This window comes from Pangasianodon hypophthalmus, chromosome 11, assembly GCF_027358585.1.
Source record: "Pangasianodon hypophthalmus isolate fPanHyp1 chromosome 11, fPanHyp1.pri, whole genome shotgun sequence".
In the NCBI taxonomy this organism is placed as follows: domain Eukaryota; kingdom Metazoa; phylum Chordata; class Actinopteri; order Siluriformes; family Pangasiidae; genus Pangasianodon; species Pangasianodon hypophthalmus.
In genome coordinates this window covers 16,700,500-16,712,191 of record NC_069720.1, presented here as the reverse complement: position 1 = coordinate 16,712,191, position 11,692 = coordinate 16,700,500, and the positions used below count along the sequence as shown (strand labels likewise).

At 39.8% G+C, this 11,692-nt stretch overlaps 1 protein-coding gene across 1 annotated transcript in view; it reads right to left on the bottom strand.

Annotated features, from left to right (window-relative positions):
• Nucleotides 1-17: 17 nt before the first annotated feature.
• unc13a (unc-13 homolog A (C. elegans)) overlaps nt 18-11,692 on the bottom strand; it is a 43,981-nt gene continuing 32,306 nt past the window's right edge. The window contains exons 37-43 of the mRNA XM_026916107.3: nt 11,324-11,380; nt 11,163-11,243; nt 10,824-10,971; nt 9,216-9,272; nt 4,988-5,080; nt 4,725-4,884; nt 18-4,059 (exon numbers count right to left, since the gene is read on the bottom strand). Of these exons, the coding sequence (XP_026771908.3) occupies nt 3,768-4,059; nt 4,725-4,884; nt 4,988-5,080; nt 9,216-9,272; nt 10,824-10,971; nt 11,163-11,243; nt 11,324-11,380 (888 nt within the window). The 3' untranslated portion in view covers nt 18-3,767. The remainder of the gene's footprint in view (nt 4,060-4,724; nt 4,885-4,987; nt 5,081-9,215; nt 9,273-10,823; nt 10,972-11,162; nt 11,244-11,323; nt 11,381-11,692) is intronic.

The window sequence follows — 11,692 nt, the reverse complement described above, 5'->3', positions numbered from 1 at the left end:
ATTTATTAAGTAGAAACACAGCAAAATGCTATTAGTTTCACTTTCATCCCCAATAAGAACAATAATAGTTAGAAAAACAGAAATTATAAACATCTGTGTATAAAAAAAGTCTCTCATGCTAGAACTCTGTGTCACTACACATCAGTAATACATATTTATATATTCACAAGCCTTCCAAAAATAGAAAATAATACCAAATATCAAAATAAATAACAAAAAGACAACATTTTGAAAATCACATCAAAGACACATGCTGGCACAAGAGAGATCTTTTCCAACATGCACTGCTTCCTATCTACAGCTCTGGAGTCATGGTTTGGGTGAGGTCAGACATCAGTGCAGTGTGTGTGTGTGTGTGTGTGTGTGTGAGCATGAAAGCATGATCTCCATGTGCTTTGTTTACATGCTCCCACTTATGCTTCTACTTAGTTCTTATTGACAGCCACTTTGGCATCTCACACACAGCTTCAGAGCCTCTCACAACATCTGTGCAGCATTCACTGGTCCTGCAGTCTGCAAATTTTTCAACCTTAAAACAGACTTGTTTCAAATCATTCAGGAATAAAATTGTGGCTGTAACTTATTGTACACTTACTGTATCCTAATTAGGATATAAGAACAGTGACATCATCATCAACATCATGTTTTGTGTAGATAATCCACAATGTAAACAATAAAAAATTGTTACCTAAAACTTTAATGCATAGACTAAGTCTAGTGATTTGACATGATTTGACACTTGGAAACTGTTAGTTGTAAAGGTCATTTTGGGGAGTTTGTTTAAAATAACTAATTTAAATTGGCTATGTTTTCTCTGCTTGGCAGTGCTTTCTAGAAGGTTCCTCCAGAGACATTATAAAGTGAGGCGACAGTTCACTGGTCAAAACAACCCATGGCTGTATTATGGGAAGTCCCAATCAATTATTAAAGCCAAAGTGGGAATAAGTCACGGAATAAGTCAGATTTATCATATTCTTACACTGATGCAAGCACACAATTAGGATACTGCTGTCTTTGTGACAGTTCAAAACAGGTCAGACTTCGCAACTCTTAACTTGTCAACTAGATATGACGATACAACGTACGGTTTATTGTGGTTTAGCTGCAGAGCAGCTACACATAAGCTCTTTATTTAATTACATAGTCCATCTAAAGCCAGCATGCTTCCTACTACATTAGCGAATACATCATTAGCCTTAGTTTAGATTCCTACTTACCTCTACAGCTAGCAAACCTAGCTCAAGGTGAATCCTGTATGGCTTCCTGTTGCACATATAGTGAACTACATAGGCTGTAGGGTGTAGAAGTCATTATGTGTGCAGAAAGTAGGGCGGCATTCATTAACCTTTGGTCTGACAATCACAGCTAACACAGAAAATCATACAGAAGGTTGGTGTTATTATTATGCCTTTTTAGTCGGATTTCAACAAAGATTTTAAATAATTGTTTGAAATGACTGCTTGGCTGTCAGTTGTGGGTTTATAGGTCTCTCAACATTCAGATATTAATACCTGGAGGCATTGCCAAGATGGCCACTGAGTGAACTGTTTTCTCTCCTGATAATAGCTGTGTCTCAAATAGCATTCTATGCACTATATATTATATACTATACACCATGTACCTCCCTATGTAGTAGATAATTTTTTAGGGTAACCGAAATTGCACTGAACTGTGCCAGAGGAGCAAAAAAACCCAAAATGTTTGGTTTAAAGCAGTGTTCTCACTCTATGTCTCAGCCTTTCAGTGAAATATAAATCACAGCACATTCTGGTGCCTCCCTCCCCTACATACAGCAGGCTGTGAACGTTTAGTGCAAAAAGTTGAAAAACAGTCAAAACTTTTGTTTTTTGTTGGTTTTAGTAAATTATCTGGGAATTAATAGTACATTTCATGTGGTGATTTTCCCACTGTGACCACACTCGCAATAAAACTACGCCATTTCAGACATAGCTAATGTTTCTTGTGCCAGATGTCCAACACATACAAGTGAGATATTTCATGCTGGGTGGTTAAATGTGAAGCTCTACCACCACTCACCAGGTCTCATCCCTCCTGAAGATAAACCAGTCATTATCTCTGACCTCCACTGTGTTCTGTAAAACACTGCAGAACACTAGAGGGTTGAATAGCTACATTCCCAGCACTGACTGCTCAATGGCTGGAAATGAAGGGGTAGGATCAATGCAGGGATATATTTATCAGGTTAAACAAGCACAGAGTCTACATTCACTTTGTGCTTTCCTAACACTTAGATGGGTGGCAAGACAATGGTGGTTGCTATGGCAACAGCACTGCAATTATTCTGAACTGAAGATAGTTTTTTTTGCTACTGTGTCTCTTATGAGGGAAATTATGTAAAACAGATGCTACTTTATAAAAGTAAACAACGCAAATGAGTCAGTAAGTCATTTAAGGTCCTTTTTAAATCTCATGTTCACTACATTTGCACCTGACCCACACTTCACAATGCCTTCTTATTTATAAAGTCTCAGTCATGCACTCACTTTATACACCACACATGCAAGGCACACATGCTCACACACAAAGAAACTGATATAAAACCCCAAAAATTGGACATAAGAGAGGATTGGCAGTGTGTTTAAAGGAATACTTCACCCAAACATGCCAACATTGCTAACAGTAAATCAAAGGATTAGGGGCTAATAGTAGCAGTAGTAGTGGTATTACGCAAAACCTTCTTAACTTTAGCTCCCATAGCCTTCATTTACTGTTTGCCTACATTAGCACTGCAGATAAAACATATACAACAGAGTTAAACCTCGATGATAATTTAAATAAACTCATACAGCACATTAAACAAATGCTTAAATTAATGTGAGCCGCCGAGTCATTGCTTTCTCCAAATTCATACCATTCCCCATGGGATGTAAAGAATTGTCAAAGAAATGTTGATCCTTTGCTTTGTGAGATGTATTTGGTCCAAGCTACTTGCACTGCAAGCTATGGTTTCACTTTATAATAATGTTCTTGTGCTTGATCTAAAGGTTTGCATAATTTTCAAAAACATTGGCCCCATTAAACAGTGTACCTTTCAGAAGTAGCAGAGAAGGACATCTCGCTGAGAACAAAAGAGAATACCCTGACACTGAGACACCCATGTGGAGGTGCAGGAATGATTGAAAAAATGAACAAGGCAGTTACAGACAAGCTTTCCACAGACATCATTATCATATATTAAATAAGGGAGTTGGGGTATTAGGGCTCTGGGAGGCATCAATGGCACTACATATAGCAACCCTGCTTTCACTCAGGCATATCTCTGCTCTGTACTGTTTCCAAAAAAAGGATCCATTTAGACATCTTTCAATATGACAGACAATATTATCTCTTTTATATATATTATTGAAAGAATATTTGCAATTTTTATATATTTTATGTGTGAATAACTAGATAAATATGTTGTTCTTTAAATATCTTTCAACCATGAGGTTGTGTCATATAATATGTACTTTTGAAAATCAAGGACACCACAAACACCAAGTATTATAGAGATACAAGCTTTTGTACCTGTATCTTTTTATGTGCTGCACTGTGCTTGTCAGACAAGCCTCATAGCAGGTTTTGGCAGTGTCTTAGGTATCACTATGTTGTGTGATTGGTCCAGAATAATCAGATCTGCAGAGTGTGTGTGTGTGTGTGTGTGTGTATGCGCGCGTGTGTATTGGCTGTCTGTTTTAGTGCAACACTCAACAGAAAAAGGAGGTGGGCAGTTATTTTGCAAATCCACAATTCCTTCATTAATACCTTTAGCTCCCTCGGCCCTCCTCAGCTGAGCGCTGGTCAGACTTGAGCTTGACAAACTCTTTGGCCACATCATCGTTGTTGCGCTGTGAGAGAATGCGCAACACGGTCAGGCCCGTCTCATCCATGTGGATGCGTTTGGCGAGCGGGAGCCAGCAGGCCACACTACCCCGTGGCGCAACATCCTTCAGCTGCAGCACGGCCATGCCCACAGTGCGGTCCTCCCGCGCAAAGCAGTAGTCCTTCACACACACCTGCAGCTCATAACACTCCGGCCCCACCTCGTTACTCAGTGTGCTATAGTCATGGTTACAAATATAGGCCTCAGGTTACATCAGGGGCAATGCTAATGTATCCTGAACATGTAAATACGCCAATAAAACCTATGTTAAATAATAATTTGCTAGCTAACTAACGGGTAGAAAACTAGCTCACGTGTAACAAGCAAACACAAGTTTACGAATCTCTATTTGCATTGTTATATTTCTAGTGATTTATATAAAAGAAGTTATGTGGCTAAAGGATTCTGAGTATTACATCATCCTTTGTTACAGGTGTCTTCAGTCTTGTCCACAAAGGGCCAGTGTAGCTGCAGGATTTCATTCCAGCCAGGCAGGAGTCACACCTGTTTCTACATGTTTAATCAGTTGCTCTTGGGCTCCAATCAACTATCGAGTGTGCCTCCTATTTGGCTGGAATGAAAGCCTATAGCCAAACCAGCCCTTGAAGACCCCTACTTTAATACTTTATGTAGTAGAGCTCATATGTACCACACTCCTAATCAGTTTTTAGTTCTGTGAAAGTCTGTTTTAAATTTAAAACAATGTGCTGTGTTATCAGATTTAACCCAGTCTGTATAATCCAACGTAATCCAAATCAGCCAACCAAAAGCAGCTAATAATGTTATTCACATTTCTTCATTTTGAGTTCAAGGGTGATCAATGTTTATATATTATACTCACAATGTGAATGTTTCATTGTATTTGGGAGCCCAGCTGTTGTTCTTTGATTTAGTGGCATACTTCCTCTTCTTGTCACTCAGGTGGGGGCCGATGATGTAGACCTCCACGAAGGGTCGGAATATTCCAGACGTCTGCCACCTCAGGTCATTTGCTGCAACCACTACAAAGAGACGTGTTTCTGCTCGTAACATTTCTTTTCATTACAGTGAAGCAACCCATCCAGAAGAGTTAATCGACAAAAATGGTTTAGAAGCACTGCTGACCTTTTACTGTGACCTTGTGTTCGCCTGTGTTGGGATGAGTGAAGATCTCAACGTGGATGGACACCTCTCCCACGGCATCATCCACCCCAGAGCCTGAGAAGAAGTGGCAGACAAGAGCACTCACAAATCAGGCTCTCACCTCAGCACATGCTCTATGGCCTGCCTGGACAACTCGCCTCTGCATAACTCTGAGACATGTCTCTGACCAGCTACCCTGTTTCATGTATATATTTGAAGATGACTGGCTACAACCAAAAGGAGATTATGCCAGTGAAAAAGAACCTGGTTTAATTCCATATTAAAGTAAAATTCAGATCAATGCATTTGTTAAAAAAAGTTTGTAATAGTCTGTAACGGTTTAGTGATACCTGCGATACTTAAACTGATAGCACAGTAACTACAAGTTAGCACAGTAACTACAAGTTAGTACAAGTTAGTTTTACGTAAACAGATTTTTCGTTTATTTCTCAGTACAGGGAAACTCTTGAAATTCTTGTCTGTGATTATCAAACAGATGTGGTGGACAGACAGTAAGCTTGTGATATGATTTTGAGTCATTTATAAGCTCTGGAAATTGTTACTTAGTCATCTCTAAAGCACACAATGTGTAATATATTCCTTAACCCCTTAAATCACACATTGGTGGGCCCAGACTTCACTTCAAATTCTTCATTTTTGTAAATACATACCAGTTTCACTTTTCAAACATAACGTGCTTGCTGTATGTTAATTCATAAATATGATAATTGAAACTATGCTCAAATATCCAAAGTCATGCAAAATTAACCAAAAGACAGCTAAAAGACCCATATAGGGGCCCACTTTATGTAAGATCTATGTCTGATCTACACACATGCCGTGGATGTTTACTTGCTCTGTGCAGGTCTGTAACTAAGGAGAAAGAGAGTGGTGGCTTCACCACTCCAGCAATGGAAGAAGGGCATTGCATAGAACTGTCTTCTACTGGCTTAAACTCAGGCAGGGACATGCCAAAACGTGCTGATTTCCACATCATCTCCAGACTGTCAGGGACAGAGGCATCACCTCTGAGTGGTAAGTCCTAGCAGCCACTGCAAGGTGTGTGTGATAGACATTCTGCTAGAGGGGTCACACTGTGCTACACAGCCATGGGGGCATGGCAAGATAGTAGACAGCATCTGTGTCATTTAGCTGAGTCAAACAACATTCTACAGATAGGTAAACAGTGTGCATTAGGAATGTAACCGAATATGAATATATTACACGGAATGATATGATACGAATAGGAGACAGTATTGATTTTTGTTTTGTCTATCATCAGTGAGTTCCGCCTGACCTGGCTGACCTAAACACTGCCTTACTGAGCCCCAATTAAAACCACATTTCTACCATATTTCTAAAGAAACTGGCCCAAAAACCCCCACAAAAAGTAATATGTTTTTGTTTCTGGAGTCGCTGCTCCATATAGCCCATGCAGACCACATGCTGTGTACACGGCAGCATCTCTCTGCTGGGGTCTACAAAAACTTTTACATTACTTTTAGAAATATCTTGTATGTTCATTGTTCACGTTTTTTTAATCAAATAACTTGTTCAGTAAATTTTTCTGATCTTATTGGAATGTAACATGCCCAAGAAAATCTGAAGTAAATCTGATAAAATATTATTAGGTGGCTATTGTTGACAACTATAATCAGTAGATCCCTGATGTGGGAAAGACAGTGTTGTTTTGATAGATAGTTCCTGAAAGATAGGCACATTATATACAAGCCTTCCCAGAAAGGGAAACAGGGCATCTGGTTGAGACCAATTATAAACTAAAGTGATGTAGCTTAGGAACTGTAGAAGATCAGGAGAAAACAAACAAACAAACCCAATCCTGATTTACGGATATTTGGAACACTAGACGGATACAGATACATTACACCCCTTGTGTGTATATAGCAGGTGCTACCCCTCTATCAGAAGGTGTGTGTTAGTAAGGAGAGTCCCTGAGCTTAACTGAGCTTTTGCTCCATGCTACTGATGTTGGGAAAGGAGGGGAAAGGCAACATGCAAACATGTACTGGCTCATTCGTCCAGCAGGGGGCAGTAAGGCTGTTCAACTCTTTCTGCCCATGGATTCCAGGGGATCCATAAGCTTAAACATGCATAAGTAAATAACGGCTGTCACACACACACACACACACACACAGATACACACACATCTCAAAACTTCATCTCAAAGGTTTTCTGCTGTCATTAAAATCTATTCACCAGCTGGCTGTCAACAGTAAATGTGCTGTAAACTGCATTTGTGTGTGATGGTGAAAGAGGCTGATGACAGCACTTTCAGTGGCTAGGCTTCTCTGAGTGTGTTGTGCCTAAAGGGACTCAACAGCAGGGGGTTGATGGTGATACCCACATTTCACTCTCTGCACCATGGCCCAGTTAGACAGCACAGTTCAGCAGGAGCTCACTGATCCATTCCGCACTAGGCAGAGTAAGCTAAAAATAGCTATTTAGGGTGCTGTGTTCTTTCATGAAATTACTCTGACTGCAGTATTCACAAGTCCAGTGAGAAGGATGGCACTGGTGGTCTGTCCAGGTTTTCATACAGGGGGTGGGGTGGGGGATGGCACCACCTAATTATGTACAGGACAAGATTTGCAGAATGTTTGATTTATTCCACATTTGTGCCACATAATGACATTGCTGTATTTCATTGCTGCTCTATGGTTCCTAATACTCAAGTAATTTGTCAAAATACATACAATGCTACAGTGATCAACTCATTAAGCCTGCATGAATTACACAGGTGTAACAGACCTCTCAGAGTAGAGATGGCAAGACTTATTTCCTATTGCCCATGTGGCCACACCCCTGGATCAAAAGTTATTCTAAGCACAGACTGGAGAAGCTGTCACTATAGGGGCTACTTGAAGGGGCTTGTGGTGTACAGGATTGGGAGCACTGCATAATTTTCATCCTCATCAAAACATTCAGTGAGCCCTCATCCACTCCCATCAGGACAGAAATTTATCATCATAAGATCAAGGTGATCAGTCAGAAGAACTTTATATTGATTTATAGTGACAGTTTCCACTAAGGGAACAAGTGAACCCAAACCCAAACAGAGCCACCGGTTCTATATATATATATCACAGAGATAAGAATCCCATTGGTTTCTGTGGCTACAGTAAAGCTCTGTGCAGTACAAGAAAAGCAGTGCTTTCCAGAAAGCAAAAATGACACAGAAGAAACAAGTGTCATTCTGATCTGAGATGAAGTTCCACATGCTAACAGCCCCAAGACACTACTGACATCAAGGCCATACTGTAGTGTACATGATGGAGGGCCTGACTGAGCATGCTCTAGAAACACATGTAGCAACGTGAGTCATGTCAGTGACGAGAGAGAGCCACAGAACACTGATGCATCTTAAAAGAGAGCATCGTCTGTCCTCAGAAGCCCCTATAGATTGGCTGAGGGGTGCTGTCACATCATCAGTAAGCATTGGCTGTCTGAGATTTAGGTACAAAAAGGACTGACTCTGCCTCTGGACACACTAAGTCAGCATCCATTAATATTACTTCAATACTCAAATTCAGGTATCAAATAAATACTAACGAAGGCTCTGATCACATGATCCAGTGAGGAACAGAATCTGCAGGGCTCTCACTTCAGAAGAAAAAAAATTTCCATTTTCATCTCATCTCAGTTGTTTGTTGCTTCAGTTTGCTTGCTACCACTTGTGCGCCCACACACACACACACATACACACACACACGCACATGTGTGAACATGACTGTGCCAAGGCAAGTCGTGAGCTACCCCTTAACAGTGTGCACAGAGTCCTCTCTCTCACTCACACACAGGGTTTGTCTAAAAAAAAAGCAGTTTTTCCTGTAGGAACCAGCCAAGTGTCTCCACAAGTTCAAAACTGTCAGATTTTCCTATCCTTGTGGGGACATTTGACATAAAAACATGCACAGACACACGCACTCTTCAAGGTTTTCTTCTTCCTGTAGTGCCAGTATACATGTCCAACCAATGTATGTGCACATACAGCAAATCAGTCCCAAGACCTCGTACATGCAAGGTAGTGATGTTGAGACTGCCTCTGTGGGAGGATATGAGTGATTGCAGGGCATGCGACTGGGCCAAATTTATGGGATGAACATGATCTGATAATCATCTGAGAGAAGCTTTCGGCTGGGCCACTGATGGGTCTTTGGTGGTGCAGGGCATGGGCCCTTCGTAGACGTACCCTTTTCGGGGTACACATCCTCGCTATGGGTGAACCTTATCCCCTTCCCTCCATGAACTGGTGGAAAGACAAGGGAGGACAGGATGGAAAATACGGAGCATTAAGAACAGACAAGAGTTGAGGGATGTACAGGGAGATAGCAGAAAAGAAGACAAAAAGAGAAAGTGAAGGAAACAGAGAAACAAAGTAAAAAAAGAGAGATGAGAGCAAGAGAATGTGAGAAAGAAAGAGAAAGAGAGAAAGAGACAATAAACCAGCAGTTAAATAAGCACTTCTAGCACTTATAGGGTTTTCTGATATCTTATACAGATTCTGCTTCATTCAGTCTTTTAATAATCTGCTGTGGCTTTTACTCAACACACACACACATACTGCATTACATCCAATCCTTTGTAAATGTATTTAATTGCTTAGCTAAAGGAATGACATTTATTCTAATTACATTTCAAGTGATCCTTCATTAAAAGGGCTTCTCTGCCAGAGGCGCTGAAAGCCAAACTGTGTCAGGATTCCCATAGCATAAGCATGACTACAATAACAGCGACTAGAAAAAAGGAAGGAGACGAAGAGTACACCAGTCCCCAAAAAAAGTCTGTATCTCCTGATAGAACAGAAGACAGAGTAAAGTATAAGCAGAGGCAGGAATGCTGTTTAAAAGCAATAAATGTACATATCAGAGATGTTCACAAGACTGAGTCAAGTCTCAAGTCATTAGTCATAAACATTAGGTTTTTTTATTGGATGTAAGTAAAATACTATTATATTATTACACATTATAGTGAGTATAGCCTTACTGTTGAATGTCAGAAACTAGAAAAAATAACACTATAATCTCTTCCATCTATGATCCATAATCTAGATAATCCACCTATGATCTATAATTTCCTCCATTAGATTATGATACAGAAATTTAGAACTGTTTAAAATGGACAAGTTGTGTTGTTAATGTCAATAATCATAATAATAATAAGTCCTACTTCATTATGAAACAATAACTCAAACAAAAACTGACAAACACTCTACAGCATATAAAAGTCTGCCACAGACTCGAACATTTTCTTAATGGAGGATTTTCTACAGGTAGAATTTTATTGTGGTTGAAGACACATATATGTTGTGGTGTGTAGCACGCTTTAAAAATGGTTTAAGAAACTTAGGCATTTTAGTTACCTTTATTAATCTTCTATAACCAGGCACTTGTTTTTCTGAATCACTTTTGACAAACTTCAACCACTTTAATAAAAACAGCTCTGCTTCCGACACTGCTCTGCGCTTTTTTCTGGTGTTGTGCTTAATTACCACTTTAAGCTGCAAGTGAATAGCAATAAATTGTGCACGATAGTCACGAAACTGACAAAGCCACACACTTAAGGTCAGAAATAAATAAATTTTGATTGGCGGCCCTAATTTACTAGTTTTATGTTCATGTTTTTATTGAAATTTTACAAGTCTTCAGTCTGAGTCCAGTTGTGAGTTTTTTAAGTTAGAGTCTGAGTCAAATCATGAGTCGGCAAATGAGCGACTCAAGCGTTAGTACCTAACACAAGTCCCCATCTCTGGTGCATATTATCTGCTGAATGCCAAAAAACAAGATGAATAAGACCTTACCCTGTGCATTCTGTGACTGGACAAAGGTTTTGATGAGCTTGTCTGTGGCTTGTGTGTAGAGAGACAGGGCATAATGGAGAGACTGCAGGTCAGGACTCTTCTCCAGAAAGGTCTTCTTTAGGCCCACTCCTCCAGCATGGAAATATTGCTACAAAATAAAGCATCATTATCAGCTGTCTACCTAGTACTACTAGTAGTACTGTGTTAATGGGGTATGATAGAAGGGATTGTAATTGGTTTTATATAAAAATAAACATTTAATATTAACACATTTAAAAAAATGGAATATGAGACATTTAGGATCAGATAGCTTCTCATAATATGACAGAAGAGTTTTACCTTGATGGTATCCAGGGCCAACTCAATAACTGCACACTGCTTGGGTGATAAGGCCTTGGCCTCCTCACGCACCATGTGCTCCTGCCATGGGGGGTACACACAAACCATTTACTTTTCACCATGTACTATATTATCCACAAATATAGTTAACATTAGGTTACCTTCAGCTTGGAAAGCTGGCCGAGCTCCTTAGCAGCATTGAAAATTAGCTGTGTACCCTGGAGAAGGAGACAAAACCCACAAAACAAAGACAGAAGAGACAAGGAAAAGGATAGTGGTGAGGTTATGTAGTAGCATGAGACAAAAAGCCACAAAACAAAATTGCTAACAACCATCTGAAGAAATCAAATACACAATGTTTCTCACACACAGAGACAGCATTTACAGAATGTAACATAAGACAGTAAACATAGCCATGTAGAGAGGACACAACTGACAGCACTGTACAGACAGAGAGAGCTGAAAGATCTATAAAATCCATTAGGTCCACCACCTATTTGACTACTATGGTGATATAATAACAATAATAA